This window comes from Camellia sinensis, chromosome 14, assembly GCF_055761805.1.
Source record: "Camellia sinensis isolate YWXY chromosome 14, ASM5576180v1, whole genome shotgun sequence".
NCBI classification, from domain to species: Eukaryota; Viridiplantae; Streptophyta; class Magnoliopsida; order Ericales; family Theaceae; genus Camellia; species Camellia sinensis.
This window is the reverse complement of record NC_138974.1, coordinates 101,834,298-101,856,214: the sequence shown is the minus strand read 5'-3', so window position 1 is coordinate 101,856,214 and position 21,917 is coordinate 101,834,298. Positions and strand designations below refer to the sequence as shown.

The window sequence follows — 21,917 nt, the reverse complement described above, 5'->3', positions numbered from 1 at the left end:
AAGTAGTAGTGTATATATAATCACACTTTAATTAGAATGTGTGATTAATAAAATATATATATATATAATCACACTTAATTGAAAAGTGACATAAAAATGAATATTATCACACTCAATCAAATTAAGTGTGATTAAAATATCAATCTAATTTTTTTTTATCACACTTCCAATAAAAGTGAGATATTTTTTTCTTGTCAAAGTGTGATCTTTAACTATTTTTGTAATAGTGATGGGATGTATGTAGGAAAATATTACATATCTGATGGCCTTTTCAAGATGAATGTAATGACCGTTGTACCCTCAGTTATTAATAAAAATACATCTTCTTCTTACTTGCATAAGTCTTCAAATTTATGGCATGGTAGATTAGGACATGTTAATTATGGATCTTTGCGAAGATTAAATTAATAAGGAATGTTTACCCAAATTTTACATTGATTCAAATCATAAATGTGAAATTTGCATTGAGGCAAAATTATCCAAAACTCCTTTTCATTCAATTGAAAGAAGTTTGAAACCACTTGAATTAATTCATAGTGACATTTGTGATTTTAAATCAATTCAAACAAGAGGTTGAAAAAAATATTTTATCACTTTTATAGATAACTATACTAGATATAGTTATATTTCTTTAATTCGAACTAAGGATGAAGCTTTGGAAACTTTCATTCAATATAAGAATGAAGTTGAAAATCAACTTAGTAAGAAAATTAAAAAACTAAGAAGTGATAGAGGTGGTGAATATAAATCACCTTTTGGTGAGTTTTGTAAAAAACATGGAATAATCCATCAAACCACCGCTCCTTACTCACCTCAGCAAAATAGAATTGCTGAAAGGAAAAATAGGACTTTAAAAGAAATAATGAATGCCATGTTAATAAGTTCTGAATTACCTCAAAACTTTTGGGGGGAAGCAATACTTCCTGCAAATTATATTTTAAATAAAGTGTCCCGAAAGAAAGTGAATCAAACACCTTATGAATAGTGGCATGGAAGAGTATCATCCTACAAATACTTAAAAGTGTGGGGGTGCTTGGCTAAAGTAACTATTCCTAGTCCTAAAAAGATTAAGATAGGTCCTAGGACCATTGATTGCATTTTCATTAGTTATGTCAAGAATAGTAGTGCATACCGATTTTTGATTAATAAATCAGAACATTCCGAAATGCATGTAAATACTATTATTGAATCTCGGAATGTATCTTTCTTTGAACATGTGTTTCCGAATAAAACTGGACAAGAGACTAGTACTAACAAAAGATCTCATGATGCTATTACTAGTTAAGATCAAGAACATGATCAAGAACAAGAGCAAGAGATAGATCAAAATGAGGAAGAGGAACTTAGGTGTAGTAAACGTGCTAGAACTTCAAAATCTTTTGATCCAGATTTTCTAACTTTTTTGTTAGAAAATGAGCCTTTAACTTTTAAAGAGGCTATGTCCAATCCTAAAGCTACTTTATGGAAAGAAGCTGTCAATAGTGAAGTTGAATCCAATTGGTGGATTTGCCACCAGGTTGTAAACCTCTTGGATATAAGTAGATTTTCAAAAGGAAAATGAAAGCAGATGGATCAATTGACAAATACAAGGAGAGACTTGTGGTCAAAGGATATAGAAAAAAAGATGGTCTTGATTACTTTGACACATACTCACTAGTTACTAGAATAACATCCATTAGAATGCTAGTTGTTATTGCGTCTTTGTACAATCTAGAAATTAATCAAATGGATGTGAAAACCGCTTTCTTAAATGGTGAATTAGATGAAGAAATTTACATGGAACAACCAGAAAGTTTTTCTGTTCCAGGAAAAGAAAAGAAAGTGTGTAAATTGGTTAAATCATTATATGGTTTAAAACAAGCGCCAAAACAATGGCATCAGAAATTTGACAAGGCAATGATGTCAAATGGATTTAAAATTAATGAGTGTAACAAATGTGTTTATATTAAAAACACAGATAAAGGTTATGTCATAGTATGTCTTTATGTGGATGATATGCTCATTATAGGTATTAATAATGACATGATTAAAACTAACAAGAAAATGTTGAATAAATATTTTGACATGAAGGACATGGGCATTGTTGTTGTAATTCTTGGTATGAAAATTACCAAAACATCAGAAGATTATGCTTTGTCACAATCTCATTACATTGAGAAAATACTTGACAAATTTAGCAAAGATGATGATCATCTTGCTAGAATTGTAATAACCCACATTCATGTCTTAGTCATGTTCATGTACATTTGCATGATTTTGTCTTGTTAAGCTTGCATTTGCAGACTTTGACTTGTATTTCCTAAGTAAAGATCCCTGTCTTGTTTTGTACTTATGTGATTTGCCTAAGTGTTGTATGCATGTTTTGTTCCTTCCTTGCTGTCTTAAACCTAGGTCATGTTAAGCCTAGGTCATGCCAAGCCTAGGTCACACCTTTGAACCTCTTACCCCTAGGACCATCTTGGAACCACTTTGGTTGACCTCCACCATCACCTAGGCATATTGACCGAGATGTCATCATCTAGGCCGAGGTGTGCATCACCTAGGCCAAGATGTGCATCATCTAGGCCGAGATGTTATCATCTAGGCGTCCTAGATCCTTGATCCTTGCACCTAGTGATCTTGTTCCGGGACTGGAATGACCTAGATCGAGGTGTGGCACATCTAGGCCGAGGTGTGGCACAGCTAGGTCAAGTGTTATCTTTCATAGCCGAGGTCATTGGAACCTTACTTGCCGAAGCCTATGTCCTAAGCCAAGATCATTACCTGTCGGAGTGCCCACACCATCTTGCTTGTCATACACACTTTGTCATACACTTGTCTTGTCTTTCAATCACCTTTTTGAGGAGAACCAATCCGGTAGTGCCACGTGTCCCTGCAGAGGGTTAAATCAGCCGGCAGAGAGAGAAAAACATATCATTTGCTATCCTTGTCTTAGAAGAGAGAGAAGCTCTAGGAAGAGGAAGAGGAATTCTAGAAAGAGGTAGATTTCTAAGCTTGATCTTCACACTTTGAACCGTTAGATCCGTGTTTTGAGGTTAGATTCTTGGTCTACTCTTGTTGTTTTTATTGTTCATCTAGCTGCATTGCATGATCTAACATGTTTCATGAGCCATGCAATGCTTTGAAGTTCGGTTTTAGAAAGAGAAAGTGATATTCATGTGTTCTTGAGGAAAAGCCATGTTTTGATCTGAAAGTTTGTATCAGGATCCATGTTTTCGTGTTTGTTTTCATATGATCTTCAAGTATGGGTACCATGGTCCATGTTTTCGAACTCATAGCATGAAATCCCAGATCCTGCAATAACAAGTTATGATTTTCGCATTCATATTCTTCATGTTCTTCATGCTCATGTTCTTCATGTTCTTCAAGAAGGAAACCCAGATTTCCAAGCTTCATTTCCCTAGGTGTGATCACCTAGGCCACTCTTGCCTAGATCACACACCTAGGCCAAGCATCATATCTCACATTGGCCTACCTTGCATGATCATTTGCACGTTAGTTTATCTTGCATGCACACCTAGGCTGACCATGGTACACCCTTGCCGGCACCTTATAACACCTCGGTAGGCAGCTGCACACTGAAGCCTAGGTAACCACACCTCGGCCAAGAGGTGTGGGACCTCGGCCAAGACCTCCCGGGTTCACCCAGCTAAGTCATTTTAGCCTAGATCATCTCTGTGCATCCATTCCAAGACCTGGTTGGTACCCAGCATGTTTTCCCTAGATGAAAAACAGTGTTTTAACTTCCAGCATGTTTTCCCTAAATCATTTGCATTCATGTAAAGCTTGTTTTTAAGAGTGCATTCAATAGGCTTTGCCATGTATTTGTAGGTCTTGGATCCTTGCTTTAACCCCGACGTCCGAAGAGCTATGTGAGTGGTATTTTTAATAAAGCTATGTTATAAAGTTTTGATAAAGCTTTGCTTTGTTTTGAAAAGTATTCGATCAAGCATGAATGATTATCCCTAGTTTTTATATCAAATATTATCTTATTTTGATGACATTCTTGGAAAGTCCTCTCATGCTAGGGGAGTCTAAGCCCATGTAGCACCATGTTTGAGAGATCTCTACCATCGACGGTCTGTGAACGGATGGCCCCACCGACGGTCTGGTGTACAGCTGGATTTGTCTAATCGATTCTGGGTCGATTATTCCCTTGTTTTGTCCGGAATGTCATCCCCCATGTTGTATGTAGATGTTATTAAACATCCCAAGAATATTTGAAAAACCATGATTGATGAACTTGATTCATCCTACGTTTTGTTACAAGCTATGATATGTATTGTTTTGATAAAGATCTCGAATATCATTCATTTAAACCTTTATTACTAATATTATTCACTAAGTATCCAAGCTCACCCTCTCCTTATATATATATGTAGGTGGCAAGCAAGAAGGCAGTGACGCCTAGATGTGTTGTTTTGCAAGATGTTTTTGGATTCATGTTATGTCGGCATCTTGAAGATTATGCTTCTTGACTTTATAATTCATGTATTTTGTATATGTCGGCTTGAGAAGCCTTTTGATCAAGATGTAACATGTACTTTATTTTATTTGTATTCAAGTTGTAAAACCATGCTAAGATGTATGTCATTTCATTTGATCTATGCACAGCTCTTATGGACTACTTAGATTTAAATATATTGCTTCCGCACATGTAAGCCCCATATGTCTACTCTGATTGTGTGTGAATCTTTGTAAGTTGGCCTTTGGTAATCTCGGATTACTAGCCATCACGGCACCATTCTACTAGGGGCGGAATGGGGTCGTGACAAGAATACTTGTAGATGTTAATTTGTTTATATCTAAGAATGTACAGGAAAGTATTTCTCAATTAGAGTATACCCAAATTATTGGAAACTTAATGTACTTGATGAACTGCACTCGCCCAGATATAGCTTATGCAGTAAGTAAATTAAGTAAATATACGAGTAATCGATGAGTAAAACACTGGAAAGTAATTATAAGGGTTCTAAGATATCTCTGATTTACTCGTAGCATTGGGCTGAATTATACTAGATATCCAGCAGTACATGAAGGTTATTGTGATGCAAACTGGATATCGGATACTAGAGACTCAAAAGTTCACCAGTGGGTATGTCTTGACTCTTGGTGGGGCGGTTGTATCTTGGAAATCTTCCAAACAGACTTGCATTGCTAGGTCTACTCTGGAATCAGAATTCATAGCTTTAGACAAAGCTAGGGAAGAAGCAGAATGGCTTCACCACTTCCTTGAAGATATTCCAATATAGCCAAAACAGATGCCTGCTATTTGCATACATTGTGATAGTCAATCAGCAATTGGTAGAGTACAGAGTCATATGTATAACAGTAAGTCACGTCACATTCGTCATCGACATAACACCGTGAGACAACTGCTCTCTAATGGAATTATTTCCATTGAATATGTAAAGTCTAAAGACAACATAGCGGATCCACTAACCAAAGGGTTAGCAAGAGAGTTAGTTGAGAATTCATCGAGGGGGAATGGGACTAAAGCCTATTAAATAAGAGTTACCACAACGGCAACCCAACCTAGTTGACTGGAGATCCCAAGATCTAGGTTCAAAGGGACAACTGAGTTGTGAATGACTCAGAAGGATCACTGGGGAGTCCAACTCCTACCCATTTCTAGGATGAAATAGTAATGTCTGTAGCATTTTAGGTTAAGTAAAATTTTAATGATTCTTATATCTAGGTAAACCTAGTGGAGTATAACAGGATACTCTTCATAAGAATCACCTATGTGAGTGTGAACTGGGCTAGTTCTATGAGATTTGTGAAGGGCTACAATTCTCTCGAGCACTCATGAAAGACCAGGTTGTTCAGGGCCAGAATAAACACAATAGTGAGAACTAAACTATGTTTGGGGATATACTGTGTGAGTTTTATTGTCTTGGTTTACACAAACGGCTGAACAGTTTAAGACATCATGTTCACTGGTTATCTAGTAAATCCAATAGTATCTCACAATGGAAGGTTCAAAGCCAAAAGCTACCTATCCTTTGTAGAATATTTTTAATTTCTGTACTCTCTATAATTAGATCATGTTGTTGGATTTTCTCTCTGTCAAATTCCATTCATGTGGAGGATTGTTGGAAAATGGGTTTTATATAGGCTTATTTTGGGCCAACTTTGAGCCCAAAATTAAGTGGGTCCCGAACATTTTTTTTGGTGGGTCCGAAGAGGTGACGTGTTCCTTGCCGCGTGACAAGTCACACGGGGAAAACGGTTTATCAAAACCATTTATGAGTGAATGAAAATTTAACGTCATTTTCGGGTTCGTGGAATTGGACATTTAAAGGATTAAATGTGGGTTTCCTTGAAATGGGTTGTCCCACATTGAAACTTTAAGAGAGCTTGTGTATGTATATAAGTTCTAGAGTGCAATACTTGGGTTGGGCCCCAAGGGGCACCTTAAGTTTGTAGAAGGGAGGAGTTATGGACAAATGGAACCTTGGCCCAAACCACCATGCGCTTGCGTCGGCGGCGGCGGCCGAGCCGTGCCGGGCGTGGGTGTGGGTTGTGGGTTGGGTCGATTCTTGTATTAATTTTTTAGACAAAATTCATTTGAATTTTTTCAAAAATTATTCTAGGAATTGAATTCAAATTTGAATTTAAATTTTTGTTGAAACCAACCTTCTCCAGTCTTATATTCCTAACAGATTTAAACTGTTTTGAACAGTGTTATAACTGCCCAGCAGTTACAGATTTGTAACTTCCGAACAGATTCAAAACCTGGCTGCAAATCTGTTTGAATTCAAAATAGCATATGTTCAAATCTGTTTCATACCTGTTCGGTTCTTTCTGCACCTGTTCGAACATATTTATTTTCCTATAAATACCAGCCACTTTTCAGCAGTCTTTATGCATAAAAAACAGTATAAAAAAATACATTTTGTTGTCCAGATTTTGTTCCTTTGCATTTATAATCTTCATTCTAGTTTTAGAGAAAATTAAAGAAAGTATAAAACACAAGGTTATAGTTCGCCGGACAAATTTGTTTGCAGTGCTACTATAAATTTGTGAAGATCATTATATCCTGGGAGATAGACGCCACTTAACCGTAAGCACCGTAGCGGGGCGAATCTGACTTAAGGACAGAGTGTCAGACACTCGACTTGGTTTTTAATTTTTAATTCGGTTCGATAAATAAATTCGGTACGTTAAATAAACAGTAGATTGTTTATCATTTTCATTCATTTGATATACCAAGTCCAGAAAATTAAAAACCAAGTCGTTGATATACCACCGTAGTTGTTTATCATTTTCAAGTGTTAGAGAAACTTAAAAGTAGACTCATGGTGTAGTAGGGAGTCAATTGCATGGACCTCTAAGACATTCATTTTTTTTTTTATTATTATTTTTTTATGTTTACTTTTTAGATTGTTATGTCAAGTTTGTGCATACATTTTTTTTTTTTTAATTGAGTTTCATTTAGGATTATTTTGTTGTATGGGCGGTTTATATCCCATTCGTTTGGATGGTATTGATTAGGATTGGTTTTACCGTATACTTGCGATTGGATTTTGATTTATTTATTTCTGAACTATCGTTACATTTATTCTATGTGATATTGGATTCGTGTTTAGGCTTGCGTGTGCCTTGGGCTAAGTCTTTGTGGGTCACGGCTGGTTATGCCTGGATTTGGGGTATGACACTTATTGCTATTTTTTTCTCAACTATAATTGCCAAACAACTATATACTACAAAGTACGGACACAGACATGTGACATGGTACGGATATGCCGACATGAGATTTTTTTTAAAAAATATGAGACACGACATGTAGGGGATATGTGGAAAATATATAATTATCATATTTTATATACAAGAATAAATAATTATTATATATCATATATATGAATATTTAAGTCAAAAAAGTAATTTTCAAAGTCTAAAGGAGAATAGATATAAATTTGGATTATTTTTGTTTTTTTCGTGCTCTTAACTATACATGTAGAGATGAACTCAAGCCATGATGCATGACACTCGTCAAGGATTAAGTCATATTTATGATCACATCCATTATTTCTGGCAATACAACTTCCTACATCAAAATGGCAGTTCTTAAAAGTTAAGAGAGTGACACATGACGAAGTATGAAGGACTTTGAAGAACATGCGCAAGATTTCTAAGAGATAGTTGATAGATTATGGGAATGAATCATCAGAAAATGTTGGAAGTGGTTCTAGAAGTGGGGTGAAAGCCTGGATACATTATACAGCATTTGGTTGGGAGCACAGACGCAAATTCAGGATTGAATAAACTGACAGTAATTATAAATAGAAGATTTTCAGGCATGGCAAAGAGTCCTGCACCACAATCATTCTATTCAAATTTCGCCCATCACCCTTATCATTAGCTTAGCGCAATAGTAGCTTAGTTTTCCTTAGCTTACAAATAGTTTTATCACTATTCATATCCGTAATCATCACTATTTCATCCGGTAATATTTACTTACCTTGTTTAAAACACTCCTACCCAGAAAATAATCAAGTTCTCTTCATTGATACAAAAACAATCTGTGTGACTTGCCCTTTATGTCACAGGCTTTTGTTTTCATTAGAATTTAGTTTCGAGTACATTAGCTCTCAATCACATTTGGATCATACTTAATCCTGGCATATATATACATACATTCAGCCTACAACTTTTCTCATCTCTATTTGAGGCATAACGATCCTATCTAATTAACTAGTTAAACCCCGAGTCAAATTAATCAAACAATTTATTTTTTACTTTTTATTTTTTGATAACTTGGTATCTAGCCCACCGAGCGAATTAATCCAGGAAACTAATCCCATCATCTGCTAGCGGAGGGCCCCAATTACAATCAAGTCAAAGTCCCATGTGAACAAGTCTTAATAAATTGTTTGCACTTAAGAGATTTCGAACCTGAGACTTTAAAGTGAGTACAACCCTAGGCCTCAGTCAACCCCTTGGGGGTTTAAATTAATCACTCAATTTTGGCTTAGCATAGCAAAGGCCCCCAGATTGAGAAAATTAGGACAAACTTATCAAGAAACCTCCAACAAAGGTATTTTCAGTTTTATTAGTCCAAACTCATTCTAGTCAGGAACAGAATTATGGTTTTCCATTCTGCCAAAAGCCTTAATTTGGGTATTCAAAGAACCATTAATTCTAAATCGCTACGGCTTATCCTTTATTTGTTATCCTTAGTTTGATTTTACTGAATGTATTCTCCCGCCATTCCTAGAAACGCTTTGATCATCACTTTTGTCAGTTAAAATATTACAAGGCACAAGGACCTATCCAGGCCAGATGATCTAATTCATGGAACTTCTTATCTGGGAAAAAATATTTCTCATTGCAATGCAAATGGTTTTGCAATATTCATTACACTTTCTTCTCTGTTCGGGTGTGGATTCTGGATTTGGGGTGGGTGGCGGGTTAGAGGGAATGTGAATCAATCATTCTTATTCAGCTTATTGATCAAGTAACCTACACTATTACACTCTCCACAATCATAATGCCAAATAGCTAAGATGTCACCTGATAAAACAGAATCCACAACACAGGCACTGATACACATTAAAAATCTCCATTGTCAACCTTCTCATCAAAATTTTGTAACCGATTATATAACTAAGCTTATTGTTACAACATTATTAAAAAGTAAAATCAATATGGTCTAGTTGAGGGAGTGTATCTTTTACTCCAGATAAAATGTGTAAAAATAAAAATAATAATAATAATAAAATAAAAAAATTAGAAAAAAAAAATAATAAAATAAGAAAAGGAAAGAGAAACCAGATTTACAATAATCTTTATGATCAACGCCATTAACATTTCCAGTCAATTAGGTCTTTTCTGCATATATATTGTGTAGCTATGAAGCACAAATGATTGTACAAGAGATTCATATATTGTATTGTCTATATATCAAATATCTATACTCTTCGGATATTCAAAAATATGTATTTGATACGTCCAAAGCATATCCATAATTTGAAATTAATTTTCTTTAATTTTGAGAAGTATTGGATACTCTAGTTCATGTATCTGAACTTTTATGAAATTGAAATTGTAATAATTCTTACATAGTATTAAAATGTGAATATTAAAATAAATATATGAATAATTTTCAGTACTTTGCTTGCTTCTTAGACAAAAAGAAAATAGTGATTAGATTAGTATCCTACTTTGTACTCATATCGATCGAAAGTAAGGATAAATTTGAAAATATAGTATGTTAACAATTAAACTAGTAAACTAAACAAACTAGTGTACAAAACTTTCACGCTATTGTATTTAACAGATTAAGTGCGAAATGAAAAAGCACATGGACTATATAAACAATTTAGACTTGACAATAAAATGACATTTTTATAGAGCTTACTAAAAAAATTAAATAGCAACTTGGCCATTAGCTCTTAAACTAATACCTAATTAATAAAGAATGGCGTATCACTCTTCTTTCAGCTTATGTATAAGATAATACTACAGATTATTAAAAAAAATTTACTACGTATATAGCTTTACTCATCCTATTTTTTAAAATTTAGTCGTACCGTCATATACGTATTATATTATATCCAAAACCGTATCTATATTCATGCTTCATAGCTATGCAAGAGGTAAAACACATTGAAGAACGGACAAAAAAAATTAGTAAATTCAAATTGAACATATCTCTAACATGTTAAACACATATCATAAGCCACACCACAAACGCAGGTATTTTTGGCTTGCATGAGACTTCCATAGAGTTCATCCCCATTGCTCCCCTCTGCGGTGGGTGTTCAGTGTTGTTTTGTGGGCAGTTGGGGCTCAAAGGTTTCACAGATACACTGCGATGCTGCAATAGGGCAACACCTCAAAACTGGGGCAAAACTCAAAATGCCACCAAGAGGGTAACTACAACTACAATACAACCGAGGTCACTGAGATGTAGTTTGGGATGAATTCACTTCAGATGATTTGTGTGGTACGTATCTTACTCTATTAGCTGCCTTAGCTCTGGAATGCCACAAACATGTATACATACTGTCACAAGAAATGCCTAACTTGTGTGCAATTAATACCATGGCACAATCACAGTAAAAGCACAGCTTCTGCCTCAAAACTCGTTGGGCCATCAAACAGAATTAGGATTTAGAAGCAAATAATTTTCAAAATAAAGAGCTGTAACATAAATAACTATTATATCAACCAAAAAACTAAAGATGCGTAATAGAGAATTGAAGACAAAGGAACATTATGGACAACTTGTTATTAATTTCAACCTTGTCCAAGGAGAATGTGCAAAATACTAGTACCTTGCTGTTTTTACCAACTAAACAAATTGACTCATTTACAGGAACGACTCAAGGATCCTCAAAATTACATAAGATAAGATAGGTCAATTGCAACCCAAAAAATCTTAAGTCAATTCCTTACTTCTGCACTACATTCAGGGATGGAAGTACTGAGGTCATAATTTACAGGCTTGTGATGCATGGATGACAACATCAGCACAGCCAACAGTCCAAGAGAGAAGTTGTTCACCTAGCTCAACACCAGATATTGCATTTTTTTATGCCCCTGCATAAAATATAACATCATTATAAGATCCATGGAAACAAGTTCCCAAAATAAGGGGAAAGACAAGAAAGGAGGCAGTCACTCACAATCTGAACTTCGAAGTACCAAATCTGATAAATCTATGCCCCAAAGTATTGGATCAAGTCATCATCGAGGAAAAGGTCTATATCATTGGTATCTAATGAACCTGTACTATCAATTCCAAGATGATATGGACTGTTGAATCCTCCATAATCTAGTGACAGGCTATTGATTGGAGACCCGAAGTGATTAGTAACAGGTCTATCTAGCTCATTCTGAAAGGTATCTTTCAAATACTGCTGCATATCTCCTCCAGCAATATCATTTTCATTTCTATGTAGAGCTGGTAGATTGACTACAGAATCCACCGGCCTCATCCATGGTTCACTAAATGCCATTTGGCTCTGCTGTCCAACACCACTGGGCCCATACTCCAATGATGGATTATAAAAATCATAAGTAGGGTCTTGATGCAACTGAGAAATCTGCGGTCCTTGATGCAACCCAGAATTTTGAGATCCATTAAGCAACCTGGTATTTTGAGTTTCATTGTGCAAACCGGAGTCTTGAGGTCCATGATGCAACCCAGAGCCTTGAACCACAGGATATGGTAATGACCTGCCGCCCACAAACATGTTCTGCGTGTGTATTACATCGGCAAAAGGAACTGGTGAGATTTGATCAAACTCGGATGCTGGTAACTGGTAACCTTCCTGAAGATCTTTCTCTGCAGGCATCACAGTTTCAGTTGTATCATTTTTGTGTTGGCTTCCGTACATATGGGAAGGAACATCAATGTGGTTTATATCAGGCAGGGTGTTTCTTGGTTCATCATGCAGATGCTCACTAGAAGATGGTGCAGGCTGTTGGTCAGCAGGGCTTGATCGTACACGTGCTCTTTTTCTTCTAGGTTGCTCCTCTCGTCGCTCTTTATCCTCGAAAAGACGAGTTGTAGAATTTCGAGGTTGAATAGCTGGTTCCACATCCAGCTGTTGATCTTTCGATGAAACCGAGCCTACACCATCATCAATGCCATCTACGTCATAGTCACTGTCACTACTGATGGTAGGTTTCTTCTTTTCGCCACGGCCACCTGAAGGTGCCTCAGTTATGCCAGATGTTCCATTGTCACTGCTTGGCTGCTGAATTTGGGATTCCTCTCGGCTCAAAACAGCCAACCAAATTGAGCTCTCCTTAGCTGTCATCTTATCCTGTAAGCACTTTGATTGCCGGACTAGCCTCCTAATCCTTGCAATATCAGGTGACATGTGCTTTATGACAGCAGTTAAAACTCCAACTTTCCACATCTTCTTCAAATCATGAGGCTTCTTATACGGAGGACTCTGACCTTTGGATAGTCCCAATTTCACCCACCAGTCTTCATTCCCTGTGGGCCACCAAGGTGGAGGAGCACCTTTCTCTAAAGGGTACTTCCTCTGAGGTGGATCACAGTGTTGCATCAAAGAAGACAAAAGAGACCCCAAAGTTGCATCTTGCAAGTCTTGAAGAATACTTTGCGAGTTCCCTTTCTGAAAACCATTGGCCTTTCCCTTGGCAAGACACTCCTCTTCATATTTCACTATCGCCGCTGGCCCATTCTTATCAAACTTCACCTTCTCCTTCCACCAAGCCCTTATATTATCAGATGAACCGCTGACTGGCTTACCCTTCTCAGGAATTATCCCATACACAAATCCACGGGCTTTGCACACTTCCATAAGCTTCAACATGTACTTCAATATCCCATCTTGAGCTCTTGACATTTTCTTACGCCTAGCCTGATCGGTTGTTGGCTTTGGCTTCTGCTTCTCTGCAGCTTGCTGGGCTGCAAGCTTCTGTCTTTCCTTGATCCTCTTAAGTTTGATACGGTCCTTCCACATTCGCCTCTCCAAGTCTTCTGCATCAATTTCTTCATCACTGACATCTTTATCTGTGATATTCTCACACCTTATCTCGTCCACTTCAATATCGGAACTGTCGTCCAACCCATTGGCATCAATCATAAAATGCTCCATTCGATTCAAAAGTATATAATAATAGAAACTAAAAACACAAAATTCATCCAAAAGAACTTCCACCCCTTATCTCAAACACAGGCCCTTGCTTATTACATCAACAACTACAATTGTCATCTGGCCACAAATTGAAACGCAGGAAATTAACATCTATCACACAAAACTAAAATACAGTATTTGGATTTCTAAGCAAACCCACTAAATCAATTTCAAGAGTTGAGAGATGAAACGCAAACAATATACACAACCCAAAATTATATTCTCCAATGTTAAAAAGATGGAGTTATGTAACAAAATTTTTAATAAACCCAACAAAATTCTGTAAAATTACAACAATCCGAATTCAGATTAGTTCAACATACCAAATCGAAAATTGAGAGAAACAAGATTGGGGAAAGCACGAGAGAGAAATAAGACATAAGAAAATTGAAGATTTTGGGTGTGAGGGGGAAGAATCTGAAATCCTTACCTAATATCGGCTCCAATCTCTTCGAAAACACCCATCTCTTTCTATGTCTATTTTTATTTCGATTTCGATTGCCACCACACACAGCTGGTTCGTCCTCCTTTTTCGGTCGAGTCTGGAAAATTAAAACTTAAAAATAAAAATAAATAAAAGGGTTTTTCACAATGAGAGAATTTTACAGAGCACAAAACAAATTTGAACACCGGTTGATGCGTTGTTAGGAAATGAGTCGGAAACACCTCTGACTTTCAAAGCAAAACGAGAGGGGTCTATGTGTGTTCTGCATGACGTCTACACACGATGCATAGGCCTAGTTTGGAAGATATCATTTTAATAATTTTTTGATTTTTTAATTAAAATATGAAATAAAAAAATTAATATATTTGAGGTAATTTTTTGATATTTTAAAAAAAATATATGTAAAAAATAAAGAGAAATTTTTTTTTTGATATTTTAACATAAATTATAATTTTTTTAATTTTTTAAATAATTTTTTAACTTTTATACTAGTTGTCAAACAAAGCCTCGGACCCACCTTTTTGGCCCACTGAATTGATAACATTCTGGTCTATGTTTCTTTTATTTTCTTCTCCTTTTTAAACAAAAATAAAAATTAAAAATAAAAGCTTATTTTTGCATAAAATTACAATTTTTAACTCATATAATTTTACTTTAGAGTTTTTTATTGATAAATTTCATTTGGAGGTATACTAACCCTATAAATCTACCAAGAAAAATTATAACTTAATTAGTCTTATATATTTATGTTTTTTTTTTTTTTTCCATGAGGCTCTTTTTTTTTTATTTATATTGTTTGTTGAATTATTATATCCTTATGTCTATTATTGATATGTATTATATAGAAAAATGATATAAACATTTTCCTTTTCGTTACTACCTCTATTTTGGTAATTATCATTATTCACGTTTTTCTTTTTGATCAGTTTCATTAACATTTGTAGTATTGTTTCATTGTGCTAGGGTTTGAAACTCTCTATATGGTAGGGTTTAAAAACTCTAGTTTACACATGGTGGTGAAATAATATTATGTTCCTCCATTGTTGTGGTGAAATTTTGTGTTTCTTTATTGTCACTTTGTTTTCAAAGTTTTGTATTCGTCTATTGTTACTCTATGTTCGAAACTTTATATTTCTCCAATATTGTTGTTAGTCGAATCTGTGTTTATCCAGTTAATTTTGTTACAAACTTATTCTTCAAAGGTGAGTTTGGTTTGATTTGAATTGGTGAAATAGTAAAATTGCATAAATTATTAATGATAGTGATAATGATGATGATGAAGATGATGATCATTTTTTATTACCATTAAACAATTGAAATAAATTTTTGTTTTTTCAATTTTGTTACATGTTGCAGTGTGAGTGTTCACATTGGTATGAATTTAGTTTTTCTAAGGTTAGTTGTATGTTAATTGTAAATTGTAAATATTCACATTGTATTTCATTATGAGTTTTTTTTTTTTTTTTTAAGTTTTTCCAAAAGTTAATTTTATTTTGTTATTTTTTTACTATGCTTGTTGGTTGATCAATAATTTTTGTTACCATTGAACAATCGAAATAGTCGATTTTCACTTTTTCAATTTTATTTTATATTTTCACGTTGTAGTGTGAATGTTCACATTAGTATGAGTTTTTTCTTTTTTTAAAAAAAAATTAGTTGTATATTAATTGTAAATTGTATTTTGGTATAAATTTTTTTTTTTCGGAAGTTAATTATGTGTTTGTTGTTTTTGTTATTATGCTTGTTAGTTGAACAATCATTTTGTTACCGTTGAACAATCATTTTTGTTACCATTGAACAATTGAAATAGTCGATTTTCACTTTTTTCAATTTTATTTTATGTTTTCATGTTACAATGTAAATGTTTGAATTGGTATGAGTGTAATTTATTTATTTATTTATTTTTTCAGGCTAGTTGTATGTTGATTATAAATTGTAAATATTCACATTGTATTTTTTGGTATGAATCTTATTTTTTCAAAGGTTACTTGTATGTTTGTTGTTTATTGTGAACATTCACATTGTATTTTAATTTTCATTTAGATTTTTTTTTGCATTATTTTAAAAAATTTCAAATTATAAAAAGGTTCAAAATTCATAATTTGAGATTTTTCCCATGAAATGAGGGTGAGATTTTCTCTTTATAATTAGGGAGAGATTTTTTCTATGGAATAAGGGAAAGGTTTCTCTTTTTAGAATGAGGAAGGGATTTTCTTCATAAAATGAAGGACTATTGTTATTATTAGTTTCAAAATAGAAACATGTACTAAAAATTAGAAAGGGTGATTTGGTCATATTACATTAAACATGATTTAATGAAATACTCAAAAAAAATATGGGTTAGATGGAATAAAACACTTAGAAAGATGATTTATCAAAAAATGACCATTTACTTTAATATTTATTATTTCAATTTAAACAAAAGATATTTATTGAAAAATCCAAGATAAAGAGGGTATAAGGCATTAGGTCCAGTGAAATTTTTTTTTTTTTTTTTTTTTTTTTTTTGTGAGAGGTCCATATTTTGTGAAATAGTTTGATGAGAAATCCTTTTGTTTGTTTTGAAATACATTTTGTTTCTAATTGTATCCCTTTATTTATCTGTTGACTTTCATTAACTATCTATTCAAATTTTTTTCCCTATATGTTCAAAACTTTTCCCTGTCAGTTCAATTTTTTCCTATCAGTTCAATTTCTTTACCCTATCCGTTCAATTTTTTCCCTATCTGTTTAAAATATATGGGTTTCTCTCTCTATCTATTCAAATTCTACGGATTTCTCTTTGTTCTTATATGTCGAAACAATATTTGTTGAAATATGTGTTTATTTTTTATTATCTATCCAAAATTCTTTCCCTTATCTGTTCAATTTTTACCCTTATCTGTTGAAATTCCTGTCCTCATTTTTATTTGTACAAATTTTATTTGTCTACTTTTTTATTCGTTCAAATTTTTTATCTGTGCAAATTTGAGGAAAAACAAATTTCAAACAGATCAAGCATAAATGCAAACAGAATCCTTAGCTGACTCATGAAAACACTTGAAAAAATGAAGAAGAAGAATATCATCTCTCCATCTCTCTCTCTCTCTCTCTGTCTATTTATCTCTTTCTCTCCAATGCTCAATAAATCATTTAACAACAAAAGAAAGAAATCCCAGTTCTTTCTACAAAATTAACCAAAGTTTCACCTAACCCACCAAATGATTTTCTCTTACTCCAAACAGATTTCTTTCTATATGTATATTTACTTTTGCTAGGACATTCGATATTGTTTCACACATTAGAAGTAGTTGTATAGAACAGACTCAAAGGTTGTTTCAAACATATTTCAAAAACCAAAAGAGATTTAATGTTCTTCAGATACTACTTCTGTGAGTCTTCTTCTTCTGAAAAATGATGATGGTTGCTCTGAGATCGTGAAGAAGATGAGGATCTTCCATCATTAAAATAGAAATCTGCATGGTTTGAGTTGGAAGGATATATGACCAACTGATGATAATATCAGCTATTGCAATAGAGATATCATTAGTTAGTCAAGACCATGATTGTACAACACATACATTCATTCATGGTTTACAGTTTCAGAAGAAATACTTAAAGTAGAGCTATCTTAATATGTTAGTGTTAAGTAGAGCATCATATATGGATTCAAGTTCAAATCTAGGCAAGTCCAACTCAAATCTGGCTAGTCCAACTCAGATTCGTCTTCATTGCTACCGCTACTGGTCGAAGAAAGACGTGGTGTCGATGGTAGCACTTGTCATTATCGATGAACCGGATCTACCTTAATCTCTTAGATCCAAGGGTCGGGTCTATTATTGCGTCATTGATCTTGTTGAAGTCTGATATAGAAGATCTTGTTGATGAACTAGATCTAGAGTGAAGGATGTTGGCGGTAAAGGTCGGTAGAGTAGTAGTTGGAGAAGCAGCAGATATAGTAGTCCTCTGACCACCACCAACCTCACCACCACAACCACCGCACCACTACCATCTTAGAAACAATTGTCCATCACGACATCGCACTCTGCCAGGCCGTGCAACTCAATGCGTCGATAGACGTCACCATCTCCTGCATTATAGTCCATGGAGAAAGTGTGATAACCCCGATACGTATTATGCTTTTAATTCTTTAATTATACATGTGCTTATGTGCTAGGTATGAATTTGAATGTTAATTATGTGATTAATGTGGTTTTGACTTCATATCTGTTGATCGTAGGAAAATCTATTACGATTTTTGCTATAATTTGAAAATTGAAGGTCTTAATGGCGACATAAACCAAAATTAGTTAGTTTACTGAGATTGGCATAATTTTTAGAGCATATTGCAAAGTTTGATTAAAATTTGATTTATAATAAATTAATTAGATTAAATCAATTAAATTGAGCTTTTGATTAATTAACTTAAGTTCAATTAACTAGCTTAATCCTTGATCAGTGTATTAAGTTAATTAAGCTATATATATAAATATGTTAAGTGATGAGATTAGTTCATTTTTCTTGAGCTCAAATTCTAAAATTTACATTCTAAAGAGAAAGTGAGAGCAACTTAGAGAGATAGAGAGAGAGAGAGAGAGAGAGAGAGAGAGGCTTGAACAATTGAGGAAGACAGCTCAAGTTTTTGCTAGGATTAGTGTTCTTGAAGATTCTAGGTAGGGGTTTACACCTTAACTCTTGAGTTTAAACCATCAAATATGCGAATTCATGAGGATTGTGTAATTAAAGGAAAGAAATGAGCTAGAGATGATGAATTTTGAGTCAATTCAAACATGTATGCATAATTTAGTAAATTTTTATGATTTTAAGCATGGTTCATGTTATTTATGTTTGAATGGAGGATTATATCATACATGCATCCATGAATTATATTGCTTTTGAACTCAATTTCATGTTTTTGACACTTTGGAAAAGAATTTGAAGTTTAATCATACATGCATGATCATTTGAGTTGAATTCATAAAGTTTGGCCATGAGGCTTGAGAATTGGTCTTGAATCCATGTTTATGGAACAGTTTTAAGTGTTTGAGAAGTTGTGATTGAGCCATACAAAATCATGATTTGAAAACACATGTTTTGAAGTTCAATTTTGTTTTGGAAATTCTAGAATTCTGCCTCACCGCTCGAGCGAACAATCTATCGCTCAAGTGCACATTTCATGCATCTAGTATTTTTACAAACATTTACAGTTGGCTCAAGTGACCACCTTTTATTTTGCACCTTGGCTCGAGCGAACATTGAGCCTAGATTCGGACCATCTAGTACTTTTGCAGACCATGTGGACTGCTCAGGTGACCAATGTTACGCTCGAGCGAACTGTCATGTTTCTGCATATTTTGAAAAGTCATGTTTTACTCAGTCTGGCATTCTCATTCCTTTCTGGGCATTCTTAGACATGAATTGAACATCCTAAATGAATTTATGGGTTAGAATGAGATTTAAAAGAATTGATTAAGTTAAAGAATAATTCGGTTAAGCAATCTAATTCAATGTGTGTATGTTTATGAATTGTGTAGGATAATCTACGAGAACAAGTCAACAACCAAATCATTGTGAGTAACATCTTAGTAAAGATATTTTCTTAATTACTCTATTTTCTGAATGTCCTAACATGGTGAGTTTTTTTGAAACTGTGATTTTGAAAGTGTGAATGAGTTTCTATTTGTCTGATTGACATGATATCTTTAAATGTGATTGATGTGACATGAATGTATATAATGGACCTAAGGTCATTCTGTATATCTGAAATAGACTCATGGTCGTTCTGTACATTTGACAAGATGGACCTAAGGTCCTTCTAAACATTTTATGAATTTAATTATTTGTTATGAGTTGACCAAATGGTCAATATACAACTGCAAATGATTGGACTTGAGGTCATTCTGTTATGATAATTCCATTCTGTACATCTGTTACACGTTGAACCTAAGGTCGTTCTGTTATCTGTCAAACCCAAGGTCGTTCTGCTATGTATTGTTTATGATATAGAAATGCTTATGTCAATTACTAGAACTCATTCAAATGACCCATTTACTCTGATGTTATTCACTGGGCGTTAGCTCACTCTATTATATATATATATATATATATATATGTATGTAGGTGAGCAACGGGATGCCCAGCCCTAGTGAACCTACGAAGAAATATCAAATTTTTGTGGAGTTAGCAAAGGATGCCTCACGCATGAGGCATTTGTCTTTTGATTTACTTTTTTCTTTTATTGGTCATGCTGGACTGTGTCTATATATAGGTTTAATGATTGTGTGTCATGACATATGTATAATCTTAGACATGTAAGAGTTCTTATGTATGTATGAATGTGAATTATTAATATAAATGAGATGTCTTTGATATGCCATGTCACGACTCAAACCCGCTCCTAAAAGTTTGGATCATGACCGGCCAGTAACCTCTTGATTACTTACAACCTCAGAAAAAATTACCAAGAATTTATCATAATAGGGTTTGAGCAGAAGCAAATAAAATAACAGAACATCCATTGAGCAGTGCTTATCTGCCAGGATTTAAACATCAAGTCACATATAGAGAGCTCACATGCACAATTCATATATATAGAAGTCCAAGTCATGTAGGTATATACAAAGAGTTAGAAGCCCAAAATTACATTTTGACCAAGTGTTCAATAAAAGCCACCAAGGACTTAACAAATCTATGGCATCAAGGGAACTCCTCAAAAAAAGAAGAAAAAAAACAAAACAAAAAAAAAAAAAGAAAAAGACAAAAGGGCTCCAACAAAACAAGTCCATCAAAAGTTCTTGAAATTGACCTAGGGCTGGCCTCCGAGCTGATCACCTACATAAATATATATATATATATATATATATTGTAATAACCCAACCCTCATATCTATTTCTGGTACATTTTCGGTCCTTTATTCTGTGCACTTACTCGCTTCCTGTGAAATTTCATGTGAAATGAGGTTTAATTAAGCAAAACTTATGAACATTGATTTCTATCTGTCTTAATAAGGAAGTATCTGTCACCATTATACTGTTTGAATAAGAAATTGGAAGCCTTAGAGACTTAATTAGCTGAAATTGATTTTACATTTGAGATCAGTGTAATTTTTAGGTAATAATAAGCGTTTCTGTGAAATTTCAATTTGGGATGATTAAACGAATGATTTTTGTCCTATTCATATGTTATATATATCTTTGTATCAAAGCTCTTTAAACAAAGGGACTTGGGACTTCATTCAAAATATCTCCTGGAGGAAGAGTTTAGAATAGAGAAGGGTTGAGAGCTAATGGAGGTAGATCATCAAAGAAGGTTGGGAATTTGAGAGATCTAGGCACCAGGTCATGACGAGGACATCGTTCCACCGCTATCAGAGGCCTACCACTGTGAGTAATAGTACGGTTGTTACTAACATCTTATCCTTGTAAGTGATTACACTAACAGTTATGTCAGCTAGAAATCAATGGGAATGTTGAAAGGTTTACATCCATCGGTATGACTTTGGAATCATTTTGTTCTGTCAATAACGAACATTAACTCCATGTTTTCTATAAACGAACTATGTCGTCTTTTAAGCATAAAGGGAACTTATGTTCATCTTAGAATGATGAAATTTGGGTGCATTTAAGATCATTCTGGGTTGCCACTAATAAATCAAGATTATTCTGTTATATGACACATGAACTTGAGATCGTTCAGATCCTATGATATAAATGCAAAGGTCTAATGTTATCATATAACCCACGTTAGAATGTGAAGTGTTCTATCCTCATGAAATGCAATGGAATGGCATGTATGCCCTCTGTTAATGGTATATTCGCTCTTGATCCTTGTTCATGTTTATGTTCTGCTATTTACGAGACAACTATGCTGAT

At 34.2% G+C, this 21,917-nt stretch overlaps 1 protein-coding gene across 2 annotated transcripts; it reads right to left on the bottom strand.

The window, feature by feature from the left end:
* Positions 1-11,204: 11,204 nt before the first annotated feature.
* On the bottom strand, positions 11,205-14,355 carry LOC114306016 (ETHYLENE INSENSITIVE 3-like 3 protein). Of its 2 annotated transcripts, none has more exons than XM_028251171.2 (3): positions 14,053-14,355; positions 11,634-13,700; positions 11,205-11,547 (listed from the first exon to the last, which is right to left on the bottom strand). In XM_028251171.2, the coding sequence occupies exon 2, from the start codon at positions 13,581-13,583 to the stop codon at positions 11,667-11,669; it is 1,917 nt and encodes a 638-aa protein (XP_028106972.2). In that variant the 5' UTR covers positions 13,584-13,700; positions 14,053-14,355; the 3' UTR covers positions 11,205-11,547; positions 11,634-11,666. The 2 variants fall into 2 exon arrangements, with proteins under 2 accessions (XP_028106972.2, XP_028106973.2); XM_028251172.2 differs by having other exon boundaries at positions 11,634-13,542; positions 14,053-14,346.
* Between the last annotated feature and the right edge of the window lie 7,562 nt (positions 14,356-21,917).